The 23,742-nt window shown below is 45.8% G+C and overlaps 1 protein-coding gene across 2 annotated transcripts in view; it reads right to left on the reverse strand.

Moving 5' to 3' along the window:
- The window catches only part of CADPS2 (calcium dependent secretion activator 2), a 424,688-nt gene that overhangs the window by 306,202 nt on the left and 94,744 nt on the right, over positions 1–23,742 (reverse strand). For both annotated transcript variants that reach the window (XM_069976609.1, XM_069976601.1), the window contains exons 7-8: positions 18,446–18,557; positions 11,238–11,377 (exon numbers count right to left, since the gene is read on the reverse strand). In XM_069976609.1, coding sequence (XP_069832710.1) covers positions 11,238–11,377; positions 18,446–18,557 — 252 coding nt within the window. The remainder of the gene's footprint in view (positions 1–11,237; positions 11,378–18,445; positions 18,558–23,742) is intronic.

Consider the following 23,742-nt stretch of genomic DNA (forward strand, 5'->3'; position numbering starts at 1 on the left):
TTTGGGCAAATGAAAAAAAAGCTGGAACCAATTCAGCCGCAGGGGACCGCGGCTATTAGCGGAAGTGGACGATCACCGTTCCCGCTAATTAAGACAGTTAGATGCAGCAGGTGGGATCCCCCCCCCCTCCCCTCCCCCCCCCCCTCCCCCCCGAGCATTGAGATTGCAGAGGGGGGATCCCTTCATCTCACCGGGCTGGGCCTCAGCGCCATTCCGACTCAGAATTCTATTGCAATGGTCTGCAGCAGGCCAAAGCAATAGAGCACCGATCTCTAGGTGCTGTGTAATACAGCTACACTGATATCTATGAGAGATCAGTGTAGTTGTATTAGTAGTCCCACAGGGGGACTTCTAATTACTGTGTATGTAAAAAAAAAAAAGTGTTTTCATCATTAAAAAAAAAAAACTCCCCTAATAAAAGTTTGAATCACCCCCTCTTTTCCCATTTTATAATTAAAAATAAGTAAAACAAACATACATGTGTGTAATCGTACAAACTATTAATTTATCACATCGCTGATCTCGCATGGTAAACGGCGTAAGCACAAAGACCTGCTAAAGTGCACAATTGCGCATTTTTGGTCGCATCAAATCCAGAAAAGTTGTACTAAAAAGCTATCAAAAAGTCGCATATATGCAAATCAAGCTACAAATAGAAAGAACACATCATGGCGCAAAAAATGACACCTCAACCAGCCCCATAGACCAAAGGATAAAAGCGTTATAAGCATGGTCATAGAGCAATTTTAAGGAATGTTTTTTTCTGTAAAAGGTTTTATTTTTTAAAAAGCCATAAAATAATATAAAAGTTATGCAAGTTGCATATCGTTTTAATCGTACCGACTTGTGGAACATATAGGATGGACGGCGTAAAAACGCAGCATATTTTATGCAAAAATTAATTCTGCCATTGCAAAGTGCAATTATTAACGCAAAAAAAGGGCTTATGTGGGTTTCTAGGTATAAAAATGCAAGTGCAAATTTTAGTAGTAATCATTAATGGATAACCCTTCAATAGCAGCAGTTTTCACACTTTCAAAGAGAGTCTGTCTCTTTGAGCTCCATATTGCCCTACAAACTGCCTTCCTTTCCTCATAGTGAACAGCGTATACAAGTGTCTGTGAGTTTAGTCCCATGCTGCACTTTAGGTAAAAATAACTTTGAACTAGGCGATCAATGGCAGTGACATAAACTTTTCTATACAGCAGTGTGAATGGCTTAGTGTGAGTGCAGGCACATTATAGCTGCAGTGTGCATAGCTGAGTGTGATAGCAGGCACATTATAGAAGGGATGGGGAGGATGGGAAACACTAGGGTTGACAGAGACTGCAGGGAGTATGCAGGGGCGGTCTTGGCATTTCTGGGGCCCCAAGCAAAGTTATGTCTGGGCCCCCCCCTCAACACGCGTTCCAAAACAATAGACCGTTGTGTGTTGCCCCCAGTAGTATATACCCTTTGTGCGCTACCGCCAGTAATATATACTCCTTGTGTGCTGCCCCCAATAGTATATACCCCTTGTTTGCTTCCCCCAGTAGTATATAGACCCCTGTGTGTTCCCCCAGTTATATATAGCCCCCCGTGTGCTGCCCCAGAAGTATATAGACCTCATGTGTGCTGCCCCAGTTGTATATAGACCCCCTGTGTGCTGCCCCCAGTTGTATATACCCCCTGTGTGCTCCCCCACTGTATATAGGCCCCCTGTGTGCTCCCTCAGGGGTATTTAGCCCCCCTGTGTGCCCCCCCCCCACTTGGATATAGACCTCCTGTGTGCTCCCCCACTTGGATATAGACCCCTGTGTGCTCCTCCAGTAGTATATAAACCCCCTGTGTGGTTCCCCCAGTAGTATATAGACCCCCTGTGTGCCCCACCAGTATTTTATAGACCCCTTGTGTGCTGCCCCAGTTGTATACAGACCCCTGTGTGCTCCCCCAGTTATATATAGACCACCTGTGTGCCTCACAAGTAGTATATAGACCACCTGTGTGCCTCACAAGTAGTATATAGACCACCTGTGTGCCCCACCAGTAGTATATAGACCCCTGTGTGTTCCCCCAGTAGTATATAGCCCCCCTGTGTGCTCTCCCACTTGGATATAGACCTCCTGTGTGCTCTCCAAGTTGTATATAGACCCCATTCTGCTGCCCCAAGTAGTATATAGACCCCCTGTGTGCTGCCCCAGTAGTATATAGACCCCTCTGTGAAGCCCCAGTAGTCTATAGCCCCCCTGTGTGCTCCCCCTGTTATATAGCCCCCCTGTGTGCTCCCCCCATTTATATAGACCGCCGATGTGCGCTCCCCCAGTTAAACAGACCCCTGTGTGCTCCCCCTCCCATGTAGTATATAACACAATAAAACAAACACTTACACTCACCTGGGTCCGGGCGTCTCCTCTTCTCTTTACTCTTGTGGCCACAGGAAGGGTTTTCCCTGCGATCACAAGAGGCCGCACTCCCCTTGTCCTGGCGCCGATGCTACAGTGATGTCACAGTGCCGGCACCACAAGGACAAAAGCGGCCACTTGTGACCGCAGGGAAAACCCTTCCTGCAGCCACAAGAGTGACTGACAGTCACATAGTTACAGTTCAGATGGCAGCAGCGAGCGGGGCAGCGGCCCTGTCCAGCGGTCTTGAGCACAAGAGTGGGGCGTGGGGGCCCCCCTGGATGTTGGGGGCCCTAAGCGATCGCTTGGGGAGCTTGGTGCCAAAGACCGCCACTGGGAGTATGAAGGAATGAGCAGAGCAGATGTGGGCACGCTGTCTGTCCGGGGAGAGAGGGTTTACAGCTATGAAGAGATTCCCTCCACAGTCCTGTCCCTGTCCCACTACCCAGCCCACCCCAGTACAGGGAGCCCTTAAATCAAAGCGATGCTCTTAAACAAAGTTACAATTTTGAAAAACTGTGAGCTCTTCTTGCAAAACGCTCTTAGGGTCTGTTCACACGTACAGACTCGTTGCTAGTTTCTCGCACATAAATCCACAGTGATACTGATTGCTATCAAGTCAATGTATGTGTATTCTCGCTGCATGTTTGGTGCGATTTTTACATGCGAGTTTTGATTTTCAAAGGATTTTCACAGGAGAGTTCAACACCACAAAAAATGCAGCTACTTTCTTGCGAGTTTGATGCGAGTTTTACGCAGCGAGTCTGTGTGTGTGAACAGACCCTAAATCTAAGTTACTCTTAAAACAAGGTACCACTGTATTGTTATTGTGGGGGTTTTGTCATTAATTTTATGGTAGATTGAAAGATGTCATTACAAAATACAGTTATTTCTGAAAAAACAAGCCCTTACGTGGCCCTGTAGATGGAAAAGTAAAAATTATAGCTCTTAGAAGCTGAGGAAGAAAAAAACGAGAGGCAAAATTTAAAAATTGACGTGTTCATTAACCCCTTCCCCCAATATGACGTCCAGGGACGTCATGAAAAGCAGTGGCAGAATGCATCATGACGTCCCTGGACGTCATGCTTTCCCTGCCTCCCCCCTCTGTCCCTGGGTGAGATCGGGCAGCAGGAGGAGGCTGTGTCACACAGCATCCTCCTGCTGCCACTGCCCGGAGGGGAGCCGCGCTCCCCCCGGGCAGTTAACCCCATAAACGCCGCGGTCAATGCGACCGCAGCGTCTATGGGGAGATTCAGTGTCCCCCGCCGATCGGGCGGCGGGGGGAGGCTGCAGAACGCTGCCTCCCCCCACCGCCACTAACAGTGTGTCCCCCGGCCCCCCCCCCTCGTCCTCCGATACCGGCGGATCGCCGCTACTACCTCTTTAGCGGCGATCCGCCGGTACTGGGCATTACCGGCGCCGCCGATAGCTTTCATCTCCCCCCACCGTGAATCCACGGTGGGGGGAGATGAAAAATGTCCCCTCAGACCCCAGATCAGCCCCCCGATCACCCTACCCGGGCGGCCATCGGATCCAAGATGGCCGCCCCCATCCCTGCGAACAAACGATGTTTGTTCGCAGGGATGGAAATGAATAAGTGATCAAAGCCCCATGCTCTCCGCCACCGGAGGTAGCGGAGAGCATGAGGCAGTGATCGGGGACCCCCCCGTGTGGTCCCGGAGCAGGCGATCGGCGGTATATACTATATACCGCCGATCGCCTGTTCCCAGTGCTGCCGGCACTTTTTATCCCCTGTCACCATAAATCATTGGTGACAGGGGATAAAAAGTGTCACCGTGCCCCCCCCCCCAAGTCGCCCCCCACCCCCCCAGTCACCCCCGTCCCCCAGTCAACCCCCCTTCCCCACATACGTTACCTGATCCACGGAGCTCCGTCCTCCTCGACGTCCTGACTGCTTCTGAAGTGCGCATGCGCTCCAGAAGCAGTTAGCTCTGAAAATTTAAAGTGACAGAGACCAATTTGGTCTCTGTCACTGAACTATGATTACTGTGATAGAAAATATCACAGTAATCATAGTAATACAGTGAAAATGAATGTGTAAAGTACAAAAAGTGACAAACATACAAAAAAATAAAACACACACTTTTTATTATAGTAATAATTGCAGTTTACTCCCAGATTACCCCTAGCCCCCCCAAATTACCCGTAACCACCGCAGGTTGCCCATATCCGCCCCAGATTGCCCGTATCCACCCCAGATTGCCCGTAATCACCGCACGTTGCCTATAACCACCGCACGTTGCCCATAACCACCGCACATTGCCCATAACCACCGCACGTTGCCCATAACCACCGCACGTTGCCCATAACCACCGCACGTTGCCACTAACCACCGCACGTTGCCACTAACCACCGCACGTTGCCACTAACCACCGCACGTTGCCCATAACCACCGCACGTTGCCCATAACCACCGCACGTTGCCCATAACAACCGCACGTTGCCACTAACCACCGCACGTTGCCACTAACCACCGCACGTTGCCACTAACCACCGCACGTTGCCACTAACCACCGCACGTTGCCACTAACCACCGCACGTTGCCCATAACCACCGCGCGTTGCCACTAACCACCGCGCGTTGCCACTAACCACCGCACGTTGCCACTAACCACCGCACGTTGCCACTAACCACCGGACGTTGCCTATAACCACCGCATGTTGCCTGTAACCACCGCATGTTGCCCGTAACCACCGCACGTTGCCCGTAACCACCGCACGTTGCCTGTAACCACCCCAAATTGCCAGTGAGCCCCTTCAGATGGTCCGTAATCAGCCCCGATTGCCCGTAACCCCGCATATTGCACGTAACCACCGCATGTTGCCTCTAACCACTGCACGTTGCCTCTAACTCACACAAGTTGCCAGTGACCCCCTCCAGATTGCCGTAACCACCCAAAATTACATGTACCCACCCCTGATTACCTATAAGCACTTCCGTTTATCCGTAACCACCCCAGATTGTCTGTAACCACCCCATGTTGCCCGTAACCACCGCAGATTGTCTGTAACCCCCCCAGGTTGCCCCTAATCACATGTAATTCCCCCCAGATTGCCTCTGACCACCGCACGTTGCCCCCGACCACCGCACGTTGCCCCCGACCACCGCACGTTGCCCCCGACCACCGCACGTTGCCCCCGACCACCGCACGTTGCCCCCGACCACCGCACGTTGCCCCCGACCACCACACGTTGTTCCCAACCACCACACGTTGTTCCCAACCACCACACGTTGCCCCCGACCACCACACGTTGCCTCCGACCACCGCACGTTACAGGTTCCCATCCCAGATTACCTATAAGCACTTCAGTTTATCCGTAACCACCCCACGTTGCCCGTTACCACCCCTCGTTGCCCGTAACCACCGCAGGTTGCCCGTAACCACCGCAGATTATCCGTGACCACCCCACATTACCTGTAATCTCATTTTTTTTTTGTATTTTAGTAACTGCGCTATTCTAATAACCATTACTAGCTGCGGTTTTGCTCCAGCAAATTGGCGCTCCCTTCCTTCTGAGCCCCGCTGTGTGCCCATACAGTGGTTTATGCCCACATATGGGGTACCGTTGTACTCAGGAGAACCTGCGTTACAGATTTTGGGGTACATTTTTTCTCCCATTCCTCGTGAAATTGAGAAATTTTAAACTAAACGAACATATATTGGAAAAATTCGAGTTTTTCATTTTTACTGTCTTATTTTGAATACTTTCCTCTAATACCTGTGGGTTCAAACCGCTCACTGCACCCCAAGATGAATTCTTTGAACGGTGTACTTTCCTAAATGGGGTGACTTTTGGGGGGGTTCTCTTCTGCTGACACTACAGGGGCGCTGCAAATGCACCTGGCGCTCAGAAACTTCTTCGGAAAAATCTGCACTGAAAATGCTAATTGGCGCTCCTTCCCTTCTGAGCCCGGCTGGGTGCCCATACAGTGGTTTATGCCCACATATGGGGTACCGTTCTACTCAGGAGAACCTGCGTTACAGATTTGGGCATGCAGCTTCTCTCCTGTTCCTCGTGAAATTGAGAAATTTCAAACTAAACAAACATATTATTGGAAAAATTCAAGTTTTTCAATTTTACTGTCTTATTTTTAATACTTTCCTCTAATACCTGTGGGGTCAAAATGGTCAACACACCCCAAGATGAATTCTTTGAGGGGTGCACTTTCCAAAATGGGGTGACTTATGGGGGGGTTCTCTTCTACGAACACTACAGGGACACTGCAAACGCACCTGGGGCTCAGAAACTTCTTCAGCAAAATCTGAACTGAAAATGCTAATTGGCGCTCCCTTCCTTCTGTGCCCTCCTGTGTGCCCATACAGTGGTTTATGCCCCCATATGGGGTACCGTTGTACTCAGGAGAACCTGCGTTACAAATTTTGGGGTGCGGATTCTCTCATGTTCCTTGTGAAATTGAGAAATTTTAAACTAAACGAACATATTATTGGAAAAATTCGAGTTTTTCATTTTTACTGTCTAATTTTAAATACTTTCCTCTAATACCTGTGGGGTCAAAATGGTCACCACACCCCAAGATGAATTCTTTGAGGGGTGTACTTTCCAAAATGGGGTGACTTTTGGGGGGGTTCTCTTCTACGGGCACTACAGGGGCGCTGCAAACGCACCTGGCGCTCAGAAACTTCTTCAGCAAAATCTGCACTGAAAATGCTAATTGGCGCTCCTTCCCTTCTGAGCCCCGCTGTGTGCCCATACAGTGGTTTACACCCACATATGGGGTACCGTTGTACTCAAGAGAACCTGTGTTACAAATTGTGGGGTGCAGATTCTCTCATGTTCCTTTTGAAAAGGAGAAACTTTAATCTAAACATATATATTATTGGAAAATTAAAATTTTCGATTTCTTTAAGGCCTAATTGTGAATACTTTCCTCCAGCCCCTGTAGGGTTAAAATGCTCATTATACCCCTAGATTAATTCTTTAAGGTGTCTAGTTTCCAAAATGGGGTCACTTATGGGGTTTTACAGCATACAAGCCTCCTAAATCAACTTAAAAAAAGAACTGGTCCCTAAAAAAAAATCAGTTTTGGAAACTTTCACAAAATGTGATAATTTGCTAATAAATTTCTAAGCCCCATAACAGCCTAAAAAAGTAAAATATGTTTCCCAAATTATGCCAGAATAAAGAGGACATATTGTTAATGTGATTTAGTAACTAATTTATGTGCTGTGACTTCCTTTTTTAGAAGCAGAGAATTTCAGAAGTTCATAAAATGCAAAATTTTCAAATTTTTCATGATATTTTGATGTTTTTCACAAAAAACACACAAAGTAGTGACCAAATTTTGCCACTAATATAAAGTGCCATATGTGACAAAAAAACAATCTCAGAATCGCTAGCATACGTTAAAGCATCACTGAGCTATAAGCGCATAAAGTGAGACAGGTCAGATTTTGAAAAATGAGCTTGGTCATTAAGGCCAAAACAGGCTGCGGAGGCAAGGGGTTAAGGTAATTTTAGGCCGTGTCCTTAAGGGGTTAAATGGTCCATATTTGCATAACAGAAGTTCCAATAGAAGTCAATTTGACAGTCTAAAATGGACGACACATGGATGCACGGATGCATGGAAGCTGTGTGCTATCCATTTTTTACTGAAGTATTGCCTAGCAAGCCCAAGGCAGGCTCCACCCTGTGGCCATTTATTAGCCTCCTGTCCATCTTTGCAGATTCCCAAAAACTCATGCAATACTGATACATCACCAATGCCACATGGATGGTGGCATCACTGATCCAGATTTCTGAGGCCCCAGAAGAAAAACTAATGTGTACATTTAAGTTTTACAGGAGCTAGAGTTCATATTGCTATTTGGCTGATACAAATCAGGAGTGGGCCTAGTCTATTCACTGGGCTCTACTCTTATTAGAGCCGATCTTTAAACGTCATTGAGATGGTACGCTGATTTTTGTGTACTCCTCTACTTATTAAACAATTTGTAGTAACTTGCTAGTTGTATAAAAGGCCAAAAACAATGTTAACATATTTCTTCTCAAAGAAATACAGTATCACCCTTGTGAAAAGAATTAGGTGAAGTGAAAATTAATTTTTAGATATAAAAAAAAGTATTCCTTTAAATCTAAAACTCAAGAAATAAACACCCAATTAAAATCAAACATTTGTTATCCTTCTAGATTAGCATTACAAGACTTGTAATAATGCAAGTAGCCACTAGGTTACACTGCAGGATCAGTTATAAGAAAACCAATAAGCCATCTAAGCAATGATGAAATAGGCAACACACACCTAAGTGCAAAATCTAACATAGAAAAGTTTCAGTAAATACAAAACAATTATCAAACAATCATGCCAGTGAAAATCCCATCAGCATGTGATCTAGACGTAGCAGAAATAACAAATAAGTAAAACTACAAGGAATAGTCAGAGTACGGGTGTAGGGGAGAAATTGCTTTCAGCAAATATATGAAATTTTAAAAGTGCATCACATCTTCTTTTGAACACACAGACTACAAAGGAAAAAAAACTACTTTTGCATTCAGTCTTTATTACAAATTTCCTACTGTTTTATGCCTACTTCATGTGTAGTCTGATCCTGCTGTCAATGTGAGACGTGGTGGCAGTCATAATGAAGCACATAGGTTTACAGAGTAGAATACAAAACCAAGTACCAGTCATTTGGTTGTTAGTTTTATTCTATGTCCTTATTTCCTTATCTCATAAAGTGATAGAATAGGTATAGGATACGCTATCACTTAGTGACGAAGGGTAGTCCAAATCTTGGACACTGACAGTGAATGGGGCAGAGTGGTAGAGCACAGTGCTTTAATTTTAAGGTCTTCCTACACAGCAGTGCTTCTAGTCACCCAGCTGTGGTAAGAACTGCCGCTAGCAAAATTCATTTAAACAGGGCCTCACTGTACTTCCCTGCAAAGCAACTCTTGGCTAAACAAGAAAACAGTGATAAGGAAGCAGTGCTGCACTTCTTCTACAGCACCATTAACATCAGTGGAGCACTAGTAAATGACAATTTAAAAAAAAAAAAAAAAAAGGTGTCACAAACAAGAACAAAAGCCCTGTTTCTCTCATCTAATTTAATATTTTGAAAAGAATGCTGTTTTTAGAAAGTGTTAAAGCGTAACTGTCATTTCAGGGCCATTTTTCTGAAAACATTAAATATCAACAGTTCAAGCGATTTTAAGAAACTCTGTAATAGGTTTTATGTACTAAAAGAGTTTCCTTCTGGACTGAAAAAGCAATCTCCCAGCCTCCCCCCTCACTGCAGAAGAAGCAGGATTTCTCTCTCCATTATGTGGCTATGGAGAGGGGAGGGGCTGTTAGGAGTGACTGAGCACGGAGCAGTCCTGCAAAGCACAACACCCTGCAATCTTCTCTCAGTAAGGTCATAGATGAGCACTGACCTTTCTGACCCCAGAATCCTGCAGTTTAGGTGCCCAGACAGTCTACAAACAGCTGACCTTCATGTCACCTCTTCCTGCTCCCTCATCTCCCTCGGCCCCTCCCCCCTCCATAAGGATAGAATGGAGAGAGCAGAGCCCGTCTTCACTGGCTTCTCTGTAATGAAGACGTGTTTGCCTGATAATGCACAGATAAGAAGTCAGGGGGGAGGCTGGGAAATTGCTTCTTGAGTACAGAAGGAGGCTTTTTTGGCTGATAAAACCTATTACAGAGTTTCTTAAAATCGCTTATACTACTGATTTCTGCAATAAAAAAAACATGACAGTTACGCTTTAAATGCTCAGCCCTTGTAAATTTCTGTTTATGGGCAAATAGGGAAAAGTATTATTTTTTAATACTTATACTGGGAACAATATTGAGTTAGATTTATTAGAGAGGTTATACGACATGGAGAGTTACACCAGAAAGTGTGGAGTTAGCGTAGGGACCCGTGTGAACCAGGGGACCTGCACGTGGTACATGGGGCAATATGGTTTGATCAAATTATAAACCAACATTTCAAATAGGCCAACAGCATTAGTATCAGCCATAGGTGGGATTTGCAGCCGCTCCTTTCTTTTCATTTCGTATATTAGAGAGGTTATTCAGAATTAGAAAGAAAAATAGCACCACACCTGTCCTCAGGTTGAGTGTGGTATTACAATTCAGCTTAAGGGTTCATTTACACAGAAAGATTTTCTGACAGATTATGTGCCAAAGATTTGAAGCCAAAGCCAGGAACAGACTATAAACAGAGAACAGCCTGAGATTGCCTGAGATTTATCCTCTTTTCAAATCCATTCCTGGCTTTGGCTTCAAATCTTTGGCAGATAATCTGTCAGAAAATCTTTCTGTGTAAATGGACCCTTAAATCACTTCAATTAAACTGAGCTGCAAAACTGCACCCAAACTGGAGACAAGTGGTTTTTTTTCTGGAAGAAAGCAGCTTTGTTTTTGTAAGCATAGAAACCCGCTTTAAGGCTACGTTCACACGCACCGACTCGCAGTGGAAATCTCGCTGTGAGTTTTGCAGCGAGATCCGCTATGCGGCTGCAGCCACTGATTGGCTGGATGGGAGAGCAGGACGCTGGGACCCCGGGCAGCAAGGAGATAGGTAATGTATAGACAGACAGCGCAGGAGCCGAGCGACATCCGAAGGGGTTAAGGTGGTGGCTGCAGCGGTCTGTATGTATTGCCAGGGGCCTGCCAGGACCTCACAGCGAGATTTCCGCTGCGAGTCGGTACGTGTAAACGTACCCTTAAACAAATACAAAGAAAAAATATGAACAAACCAACTAATCAGGTTGCTCTTTTCATTCTCCAAATTGCCCCTAAACAATGACACATTTCTCCCGCATTGTTCCCACATGCAAGGTTTTAATAAAATATATATACTCAGACTTACCCACTATGCTTCATATGTGGTGGTTTGTCCATCCTTACTGCCAGTTTAATCTTCAGATCAGTGTCTTGGCTGTTTTTTGGAACAGTCATTTTGTGCAGTTCTGGCATCTTTGAACTATTCGGTGTGGGCGTAAGAATTACCTAAGTAAGAAAATCGTATAAGACACAATATTACACATGCCACACTTTATTATATATATATATATATATATATATATATATATATATATATATATATAATCTATATATGACATTTTAATACAAGGAAAATAAACGTATTAGTCTACAAATAAGTAATTAAAAGGAATCTTTTGGCCCTCAGACCTGATCTGAGGTGTTGGTAGGGTGCTGTAGTTGGCAGGCCAGTAATAAGCATGTTAACTTTTGATAGTGTCTGTGGAGTGGATTATTCACAATTCGGGGTCTCTTACTGTAAAGAAGAGTCAAAAAGGAGTTGTGGTTCGGCATTTCTTTTGCTCTATGGCACGCTCCATGACTCCTTCCACCTCTCCCTTCTTCATGAATAATCTTTTGTGCCTGGCCTCCTCCCTCGCTTCATCTTCAAGTTTCGCACACGCACCGCTGCTGCCGAGGCTGCAAGCACCGTCTTGTCCGTTCACAAGCGCCGCTCTTCTGGGCTACAATGCCTATGTGGACAATGAAGATAGGAAGCGCCTGTATTATCAGTGGTGCATGTGTAGAATGTGAAAATGGAGCAAGCAAGGAGGAGGCCGGGCAGCAAAGATTATTCATTAAAAAAAAAAGAGTAAGGAGTAGGAGTAGTGAGGCGTGCCAGAGCATAGCAGAAATGCCAAACCACAGCTCCTCTTGAAGTCTTCTTTATTGTGGTCCACTTTATGGACCCAGTACCAAAAGAAACCATGCTCACTAGGGGCCTGCCAACTACAGCACTCTGTCAGCTTCTCGGGTCAGGTCCCAGATTCCCTTTAAGCAATCATGACATTAGCAATGTCCATGCAGCCCTTTTATAGAGTGAAGAGGCATTAAACCAGTAAGTAACTGATTTATTTTCTAACATTTGGTGTTGTTAATTTCTTTAAGTTGATGACAGCAGAAAAGACAACAGAAGCAGCAGATTATGAAGTCATTTCTTGGATCACTGGGTTAGTGCAGCAGAAAAAAAATATTATATAGGTGAAGGGCTGCACCAAACAAGAATCGTTCGTGTGGACCTCAAACTAATTGAGCCCTATAAAGACTTCTTTTAAAGAGTACTGATCTACTGGTTTTGCACTATGATTAGGCAGATGTCTTCCCACTTGGCCCATGTCATTTACTTAATATAAATTTCAAAAAGAACATCTGTCTAGGGCTGGGCGATATTGGCCTAAATCAATATCGCGGTTTATCGTACATGTAGCCACGGTAACGATAAATTGAACAATCCTCGGCCCCTGTCACTAAGTGTCGGTGTTGCACATATATCTGTGTCCCGGGCTGAGCGTCACACATGGCTGCTTCCAGCACTGACAAAAGATAACGGGACGCCGAGCATTCCTGTGCGTGCGGGAGAGAGTGCGGTGCCCGATGTGGGGAGGATGTGCTGACCCATACCTGACCCCCTGCAGCCACTGTATGTGCACGAGGTGGGGGGGGCAGGGCACACTGTGCAGCTTCCAGAGAAGCTAGAAGTGAGCCGCCCGGCAGCAGCAGCGATGAGCACACACTGGAGGGGGAGCTGCCGCCTGGATGCAGCCTGTCAGTTCTCCAGCCTTCCTCTTCAGCCCCCGGCAGCAGGAACCTTAATCCCTTGGCCTGCATATGTGCGTCCTGGCTGGGATCTGGAGGTGAATCGGAGCTTCAGCATTACAGCTCTCACCTCTCCACCCCGGCACCCCCTCTCTCTCCCTGCACCAGAATGCTCAGCACCCCGCGCTCAGCAGGTAGAAATGCGAGGGTGATGCTAACTAGTCCTGGACAGAGTGTCACCCTCCCCTCCAGACAGCAGAATAGTTGGCCGGGCAGCGTAAAACTAGGAACGCGAGGAAGAATTGACTGAGGGGAGCAGGACAAGCGGCAAGCGGGGGGGGGGGCGGCGGGGGTGGGGGGTTAATACCGCAGATACCGTCCTGGCAGAGTTGAGGTCGGTCAACCGACGCCAGTGACTGTATCGGTATTTTTACGATATACCGCCCAGCCCTACATCTGTCCTAACTTTGGTCTTCCTCTTTCTACTCATTTCAGCATTGGTGCCCACATTTTGCCACTACAGTCCCCGGCACCTTCCTGGTCGAGAGACAGGACTTGGGATGTGAGGTCCAAACCTGCTCAGCCAGTAGCAATGCAGCCAGTCTCCAGCCTCCATGTCCTGAACTACTCACAACTAGACTAGATGGAGCAGGTGGTCTTTTCCTGCTGACAGTCTTCTATGTTTCTAACTAAAAATTCACCATACTTAAAGAAACATAGTGATATAGAGAGGGGCCACACATAGTGATATAGAAGGTCACTGTGGGGGTATGCAATAGCACGCACGCACGCACACACACATACGCACGCACACACACAGCCTGCTACAGCCATAGCATACACACACACACACCCACACAGCCTGCTGCAGCTATAGCACCCACACAGCCTGCTGCAGCCATAGCGCGCACACACAGCTTGCTGCAGCCATAGCGCACACCACACACAAACAGCCTGCTGCGGCCATAGCACACATAGTGTGCACACACAGCCTGCTGTAGTCATAGCACACACAGCCTACTGCAGCCATAGCACACACACACAGCTGCAGCCATTGAACACTGAAGGAAAACACACAATCTTCTCCCAGAGAGAAAACACCACACTGAGGACAGAGGTTACTGCTACACTACTTATGTCTTTTCCTCCTCTATATTACACAGAATATCTTCATATTACACTGCTGCTCATATACAGTTATCCAGCATCCAGGAAGAGAACAGCACAGATCCCCCCCCCCACTCACACACACACAATGGACTCTTCCAGCTCAGAAACAAACTGCCAAATAGTGACCGACAACTTTTCCATGACCACCCTTATCTAATAGGGCCAGTGTCCTATTAGAATGTTGCTCATAATATATATTCATGAGCAAAACTTGTAAAATTCATGTCAAAATTCAATTCTACATTTTTTAAAGATTTTTTTTAACACATTTTTTGTCACAACATAAGTTTTTATTGTTAGAATGTACCAACCAAGTACATTTTGGACAGGCTATATGAGTTAACTGATCAGTTCATATGTGTTTCCTAACTTGGACATAAATAACACCCACCATTATTCACCACATTGTTATTAAGAAAAAGACCTTAAAGGACAACTCCCACGGGACCTGAAAAAGTGGGGAAAGGGGGCCAGACCGGTTATTTAAACACATTACAAAGTTATATAACTTTGTAATGTGTGTTAAATAAGCTAAAAAAAATCGTGGGAGTTGTCCTTTAAATGGAGAGTTAGGCATACACCTGCCAAAAAGCAAAGTTAGATGGCAACAAAAGGAGTGTGTAAAAACCCAAGCCTTGCGGTTTTACAGATTATAGCATTATTAAATTGTGAACAGCAGAGGTTTGCAATCCTTAAAACTTTGCAAGCTACTCCGAGTGATGATTGGAAGCTACATTTATCTGAAAAATAGCAGAATGACATAGTAAAGTGAAGCTGTTGTTGGTTTTGTACTGTCCATGGTTCAGGATAGGTAACCTTATTACAACCGCTTATGACCCATTCTAGAAAACTGAAGCTTTTTAAAGAAACCATAATCTGAAAAACATTTTGAGGTGGTCCCAATCGGTTTCTTCCGATCCAGTCTTACTTGATCGATAGATCTCTCCATAATTGTGTATGTCGACAGATTTGTGAAGCCCTGCCAAGGCGATACTGTCAACCTATTGAATGAAGTGATTTTAGAACAGAAAGACGACAGACAAGTTTTATACAGGACTATATCAAATGTGCAGCATCTAAGCTTGTGGATGTTGCAGAGAACTGCACATAGAGTAAGGGGGTGACAATCACTTTAAACCAGAGCTTCACAAACTTTTTCTATTGGGGCCTTACCCAACAGAGCAAAGTCATCCTGGGCATCACCGCACAGACCTAGAGGAAGCTGGGGCCTCACCATCTGTGGTGGAAGTCTATGCAAATACAAAAACTATTGCTCAGTTTACCCTTCACCCTTTACCCTTTGTCTCCTAAATTCTACTTTAAAATTAAGTTAAAAATTATTCAGTTATGTTCCTAAACCAGAGACTGTTGGATCCCGCTTCCTTCATTGAGTGGCTGAGCGGACCTGAGACGTCACGTCTCGGGCCCACGTCAGACACTCTGAAGCGGCCGGGAACCGGGCCCCGGAGCGCCACGATGCAGGACCGGGGAGGTGAGTGGACATCTTTTCCCTCGGCCACCTCGTCCCCGATCCCAGCGCAAAAGTGCCCCCACGCTGGAGTACCCCTTTAAAGCAAGTGGATGTACATTTTGAAATGTTCTGACTGGAAAAGCTCACAGTGATTTTTCAGTTGTGCTGCATAAAATCACTAAAAGAAGTCTCTGGCTGCTAATATTGGAAATATGTGGATCTAATCTGGTACCCTTGCCAAAGGCATGGAAAAAAAAATACATCTATAGGAACAAAAAATAGAGTAACTATCTTTAGACAGTAAAAGTTCAGCTCTCACATGCCCCCAGCCAGGTGACTGACATAAAGTAAACAGACCTACATTAACATTTTTCTATAGACCCAAAGCAAAACTTCAAAGATTTCCTAAATGCATGCAAAATAACTGGAACTCCCCTACAACGCTCTGTAATTTGCATCTGCAAGAAATCAAGAGAAAGAAAATATAACAGGCTTTTTATAAAACTGAACTTCTAAGAACTCAAATATAAAGTTTCCATACTTTTAATAAAAGTTAAACAGCTTCCTAAATAATGTTAAGTGCTGTGTCTGTAAGGCCTCATTCACAAGTCCGCAAAAGGGACAAAAAATGTGCTAGTGCAGACTGTAATTGCGGCACAGACACACCAACAGAAGTCTATGGCATCTTTCTTTTTAGTGGACACTATGAGCTCCTGTGTACCTCAGAGCTAAAATCAGATTCGCCTCCTCCAAGCTGTGCTGTCCTGCTCTGTGGTGAGTCTGTCCATAAGGTGGCCAACATGGAGGAACATCTGACCATACCTTGTCTCCCAGTGTCCACCACTGAGCCTGTGGCCTATGGAGGACGCAGAGGAAAGAACATGGTCTCTTGCTCCTCCATGTTGGCCATCCTATGTGCAGACTCACCACAGTGCAGGACAGCACAGCCTTGAGGAGGGGAGTCTGATTTTAGCTCTAGGGGGTACACAGAAAGCTGCTGCCAGTAAGGGCAATGAGTACAGTTACTAATACTTTACACTGAACAATATTACTATAAAGTGGCCAACCCAGAAACCTGTAGTGTCTGGGTGGCACAATCCTGTCTCCTGCATCTAGGCATGCCTTTGAACAGATGAGTTTTAGTTCATCAACTTTCCTAATGTTGACATGACAAAGAGCAGTAGGTCAAACTGTCCAATTCCTTTACTTTTATGTATAAGAGGTATAAGAGATAGCTACAGAAATAGGATAGCACTTGCTGAAGCATATCACCAGTAGGGAGGGCTGTGTAGTTTCTTAACCTTAAATGGAATGTGTTGCCTAGATTTTCTTTTACTGATTTGAGTCAGATACAAAAAAATGTTCTTTAATTCTGTCCCCTTAAGATGAATGTGAAACATTACTGAGTGTACTCTGTGACCAGGAAGCTGCTATTGTCTCCTCTATCTACTGTTATCACATGTCGCTGCAATGCTGTACAGATCACTTTACAGCATTCCCCTCTGATCACTACTGACAGAACAGGAAGCCCCAGTGGTGAGAATGAAAATTGCAAAATTTCAGGAATATTTTATATTTTAGACAAAAAAAAAAAAATGGAAAATTTGAAGAAAAAAAAAAATTCTTTAAAAATATGTAACGTAAAAACATGATTCAAACAATATTTTCTAATAACACATTCACTTTAATATGAATCGTTAGTGAGGCTCATTTAACTGTACCACACCCAAGGTCAACGGTAAACCCCTTGTACCTCAGAGGGAATATACAGTGCTAAATAGAAAAATAGAGAAGATGACCAATCCTCAAGGGTATAGTAAAATTGTACTATAGGTATAAAACGTAAAAGAGAAGTCCCATCTCAAAGTGGCCCTTCCTTCAAGTGTAGATGATGTATTCTAGTGAAAAAAATAAAATAAAATACATTGCATTCTATATATCTGTTCTACTTATTTGTGCTGTCTGCCTTTTTGATTAAATGAACTTATGTTTTTATAATATTTTGTAAATATTTCCCTATTTTACATGGTACTTCCTAACATGTCAATATATATAAGCCACTAGAATACAAGATTTTGATGATTAAAGTCTTTTATTACATGAAATAAAAATAAGACGTGCAGGCAGGGGGGTGCAGTAAATTAATAAACAGTGTCCCTATGCCACTGTTGTGCTGCCCCCCCTGGTCTTGCTGAAAGACGCTGGCTGTCATTTTCAGCTGGAATCCAGGTACTTTATATACCCACCTCCTCCATCTGCAACCTCAAAGCCCGAGTGAGCGATTGCCCACACAGCCAGTCAGTGACTGGGGTGGTCTGGAGTGATGCTGTTTTGAAAGAAAGCAGCCATGTTTTTCTAAGCCTGGGCAACCTCTTAAATAGTTCAATTATTCTATTACCATTATTTAATTTTTTTTTTTCTAATTTTCGTTACTATCCACAAATTTGTACTACAGTTTTATTTAATGTTAATACTTAACTTTGTGTTTATTATACCTAAAGCACAATTTAACTATACCCTTAAGAATTGGTCATCTCTTTTTTTCTATTTAGTTTCTTTACCTATTGGATACATCTATTGGAAAAGGGGTCAATCTGCCATGTACCCCCTTATTAGTCCATAAACCAGGAAGCGTACTACCTTAATCCTAATGCCAAAGATTTAATAAATCTGAGAAACATGTCTCACTCAGTTCAGATTTTGTTCCTAAAAATGAGCCATCTGCCTGAGACAATTTAAGAGACGCACATTTTTGTCTTGAACAGATTGATAAATCTGGGTCTATGTGCCTAATGAATGTATATCATGCAAGCACAATTGCCATACAAAGAAAATCATTATCGTGTTATCAAACCTACTTTGCCAAGTTCTTTGTCTTCTAGAGCCAAAACTCCAGTACTTTCTGTAAAAAGCTTAACTTTAACAACTGGCCGAGGGTGTGTGGTCGTAAAATCTCCTTGTGTTCCCCATCTATGAAACAAAGAAAATGTTTAAGAAAAACAGTCAATAAAAAATAAAGGTGACATACAAAACAGAAAAAAGGTGTGAGCAGTCTTCTGGTATCAATACATTGAAGACGAGATGACCCGGGCAGGGACTTCACTACACCAATCAGAAACGGTTGAATCCAATGTTAAACTTAAGCGGTACAGAGAAAGTGGGCATACCCATTTCACAGAAATGAGGAAGACAATAAGTCATAGACAGATTCCCCCTACTCACACTACAACCCTAGCTATCATATATATTGGTTAGGAGAGTAGTTGGTTGAGAGCAAGGCACACCACTGCCCCCAAACCTTGTTAAATTTAGCAACACAACCCCTGTTTTTATAGGTTACATACATATAAGGCAACAAAGGATTAACTAGCACCTTCCATTTCTGTACCGAAGGCAGACTACTTTCCATCCAGCAAAGTGCAATGTTTTTTCCCACCATAAACAAAACCACCCTTAGAAATATTCTTTGGTGATGTGACCATTGTTCCTCGTCTAAGACACCAAACAAACATAATTTGGGATCTTGTGGCACTGGCACCATCATGACCCCCTTGAGGACATCTAACACCCCCTTCCAGAAGTCCTGGACTGGACAGCAGCCCCATATCATATGTCAAAAGTCAGAAAAGTCTACTCTGTACTTGGGCATCTGCGCATTTTATGTAACCTAACTGGAGTCAGGTAACTCTGGTAAGTGATTTAGAGTCGTGTGAGTTTATTAGTAGCAGCTGGCGACAAGGACATATGAGCACGGCTGTGGAGTTGGAGTCGTGGAGTTGGAGCTACTTTTGGCTGGAGTCGGAGTCAAAGTCGGAAAAAATGTACCGACTCCAGCTTTAAAAAAATCTTAGAACAATTTAGAATTGAGTTTTGATATGAAATTTATTAGTTTTGCTCATCAATATATATTATGAACAACATTCTAATAGGACACTGTCCCTATTAGATAAGAGAAACAGATCTCAGGGAGACCAGCCAAACGACAACACTGCCGGCTGCTAGTGAAAGCGCTCAAAGCAGTGAAGTTCTAGGTGCATTGCCCCCTGGGAAACATAAATATGCAAAAGAAGAGCCTGTGGAGCCTCATCAAAGAGTTTTGAAACACAGGACTAGCCAGATATCCCTCCGGGAAGGACACAGCCAAGAGGTGGCTCCTGTAAGGAAACCAACAAAACCCCCATATTAAGTGGCCCTAAAAGTCAATGTAATGACAAGGGAAAAAACCAAGGCCAGGTAACCATCCACTTACAGCTGCATGGCTGGTTCCTTCCCGGAGGGATATCTGGCTAGTCCTGTGTTTCGAGACTCTTTGATGAGGCTCCAGGACTCTTCTTTTGCATATTTATGTTTCCTAGGGGGCAATGCACCTACGACTTCACTGCTTTGAGCACTCTCACTAGCAGCCGGCAGTGTTGTCATTTGGCTGGTCTCCCTGAGATCAGCGATCTGTTTCTCTAATGGTTCTACTAGGCATTGCTCCCACCTAGCCAGAATCCTGCTCCACACTGATGAGGGGCAACACCCCGAAACAGCTGTATGTGGATGGTTACCTGGCCTTGGTTTTTTCCCTTGTCATTACATTGACTTATAGGGCCACTTAATATGGTTGTTTTGGTGGTTTCCTAAAAGGAGCCACCCCCTGGCTGGGTCCCTTCCGGAGGAATATCTGACTAGTCCTGTGTTTTGAGACTCTTTGATGAGGCTCCACTGGCTCTTCTTTTGCCTATTAGATAAGGGGGGGGGGGGGGGGGGGGTCGAGGAAAAGTTGTCAGTCACTATTTGGCAGTTTGTTTCTGAGCTGGAAGAGTCCATTGTGTGTGGGGAGATCTATGCTATTCTCTTCCTGGATGCTGGATGACTGTATATGAGCAGCAGTGTATTATGGAGATATCCTGTGTAATATAGAGGAGGAGGAGAAGAAGACATAAGTAGTGTAGCAGTAACCTCTGTCCTCATTGTGGTGTTGTGGTGGCTGCAGCAGGCTGTGTGTGTGTGTGCGTGTGTGCGTGCTACGGCTGTAGCAGGCTGTGTGTGTGCGTATGCTATTGCTGAAGCAGGCTGTGTGTGTATGCTATGGCTGCAGCAGGCTGTGTGTGTATGCTATGGCTGCAGCAGGCTGTGTGTGTATGCTATGGCTGCAGCAGGCTGTGTGTGTGTGTGTGTGTGTGCTCTATGGCTGCAGCAGGATATGTGTGTGTGTGTGTGTGTGTATATGCTATGGCTGCAGCAGGCTGTGTGTGTGTATGCTATGGCTGCAGCAGGCTGTAAGTGTATGTTATGGCTGCAGCAGGCTGTAAGTGTATGTTATGGCTGCAGCAGGCTGTAAGTGTATATTATGGCTGCAGCAGGCTGTGTGTATATGTTATGGCTGCAGCAGGCTGTGTGTATATGCTATGGCTGCAGCAGGCTGTGTGTATGTGTGCTATGGCTGCAGCAGGCTGTGTGTACGTGTGCTATGCTGCAGCAGGCTGTATGTGTGCGCAGTGGCGTAACTACCGGGGTCGCAGCGGTCGCTGCTGCGACCCTGCCCGCCACAAGGGGGGGGGCCCGCTGGGCCCCCGAGGCTCCCCCGTCAACCACTCTTGTGACCGCAAGCATTGTTTTGCTTGCAGTCACAAGAGGCCGACTCCGTCTGCCCCCCGCTAATGCGCGGCTGCCGGGGGTGTCCCGTCCTATCCCCGGCAGTGTGCGCATCATAGAGTTCTCTGTGGCTGTGAATTCCTGCACAAGGAGCGCACGTTAGAGACGCTCCCTGTGCAGGAAGTCACCACCACAGGGATCTCTATGATGCGCGCGCTGCCAGGGATAGGACGCGACACCCTCGGCAGCCGCGCATGAGCTGGGGGCAGACTGAGGCTGAAGAAGGAGACGATCGATGGGGGAGCGGGTTAGGTGAAATGTGTGTGTGTGTGTGTGTTTTCTAATTTCTTGCACGGGGTCATCAATAGGAGGGGGGAGAGTGGGGCCATCTAAATGAGGAAGAGGAGAGGGGGCCATCTATAGGAGGAAGGGAAGAAGGGGCCATCTATAGGAGGAAGGGAAGAGGGGGCCATCTATAGGAGGAAAGGGAGAGGGGGGCATCTATAGGAGGAAGGGGAGAGGGTGCCATCTATAGGAGGAAGGGGAGAGGGGGCCATCTATAGGAGGAAGGGGAGAGGGGGCCATCTATAGGAGGAAAGGGAGAGGGGGCCATCTATAGGAGGAAGGGGAGAGGGGGCCATCTATAGGAGGAGGGGGGCATCTATAGGAGGAAGGGGAGAGGGGGCCATCTATAGGAGGAGGGGGGCATCTATAGGAAGAAGAGGAGAGGGGGCCATTTATAGGCGGAATCGGGCATCTATAGGAGGAAGGGGAGAGGGGGCCATCTATAGGAGGAAGGGGAGAGGGGACCATCTATAAGGGGGGAAGAAAGGGGACCATCTGTAAGGAGGGGGTGAAGAGAGGGGGCAATCTATAAGGAGGGGGAAGAGAGGGGGCCATCTATAAGGAGGGAAGAAAGGGGGCCATCTATAGGAGGGAGGGGGAGAGAGCCATCTATAGAGAGGGGGAGAGTGGGCCATCTATAGGGGGTGGGAGAGATGGGCCATCTATAGGGGGGGGAGAGAGTGCCATCTATAAGGGGGGGGGGAGAAGAGGGGGCCATCTATAAGGGGGGAGAGGGGGCCATCTATAAGGGGGGGAGAAGAGGGGCCCATCTATAAGGGGGGAGAAGAGGGGGCCATCTATAAGGGGGGGAGAGGGAGACATCTATAGGAGGGGGGCAACATGGGGGGGCATCTATAAGAAGGGATAGACAGAGGGGGCATCTATAAGGAGGCTACACAGTGGCGGGCATATACTATAAGGGGGATCACATAGTGTCAGCCTACCTACTAAATGAGGGCATAAAAAGGGCCAATACAGATGTACAGTTTGTAGAGAGATGAGGATGGTGTCAATGTGAGGAGCCTAATATGTCTGTCTGGCAGATTCTGTGGATTTGTGGCTCGGAGAAGTTCTCATAATGGCCCAGGGCAGATGGAGAAGATGATGAAAAGGGAAGAACTCCGATCAGAGAAGACGACCCCTATGAGTCACCTAATATAACTGCACTGTAATGTTTATGGAGTACAGAACCTGTGTACAGCTGCGTCAGCCTCTATATGACTGGATGAGGTGATAGTGATCTGTGTACAATGGATGTTATTCAGTAGCAGCGGTGGTGTTAGCCAGTATGTTGCGGTGTTATGCTATGGCTACAGCAGGCTGTGTGTACGTGTGCTATAGCTGCAGCAGGCTGTGTGAGTGTGTGCTATGGCTGCAGCAGGCTGTGTGTGTATGCTATGGCTGCAGGAGGCTGTGTGTATGTGTGTGTTTGTGTGTGCACACTATGACTGCAGCAGGCTGTGTGTGTCTGCTACGGCGTGCCCCCACACCCACAGTGACCCCTCTATATCACTATGGCTTACCCCTCTCTATCACTATGTATGACCCCCCTCTATATCACTATGTGTGACCCCTCTATATCACTATTTGAGATGAGCGAACCGGGTTCAGGTTCAAGTCCATCCGAACCCGAACAATCAGCATTTGATTAGCTGGGGCTGCTGAACTTGGATAAAGCTCTAAGGCTGTCTGGAAAACATGGATACAGCCAATGACTATATCCATGTTTTCCACATAGCCTTAGGGCTTTATCCAAGTTCAGCAGCCACCACTAATCAAATACCGAAAGCTCGGGTTCGGATCGACTCAAGCATGCTCAAGGTTCGCTCATCTCTAATCACTAAGTGTGAACCCTCTATATCACTATATGTGACCCCTCTATATCACTATATGTGACCCCCCTCTATATCACTATGTGTGACCCCCCTCTATATCTCTATGTGTGACCCCCCTCTATATCACTATGTGTGACCCCCCCTCTATATCACTATGTGTGACCCCCCTCTATATCACTATGTGTGACTCCCCCCTCTATATCACTATGGCTGACCCCCTCTATATCACTATGGCTGACTTCTATATTACAGGTATCTGGCATTGTTAGCAGTGTTTCTGTGTGTATGATAAATATTTAGTTACAAACTAAAAGACCACCTGCTCCATCTAGTCTAGTGAATAGTTCAGGACATGGAGGCTGGAGACTGGCTGCATCCACTGCACACACAGGAGA

The sequence above is a fragment of the Dendropsophus ebraccatus genome, chromosome 1 (assembly GCF_027789765.1).
Source record: "Dendropsophus ebraccatus isolate aDenEbr1 chromosome 1, aDenEbr1.pat, whole genome shotgun sequence".
Classification (NCBI taxonomy): domain Eukaryota; kingdom Metazoa; phylum Chordata; class Amphibia; order Anura; family Hylidae; genus Dendropsophus; species Dendropsophus ebraccatus.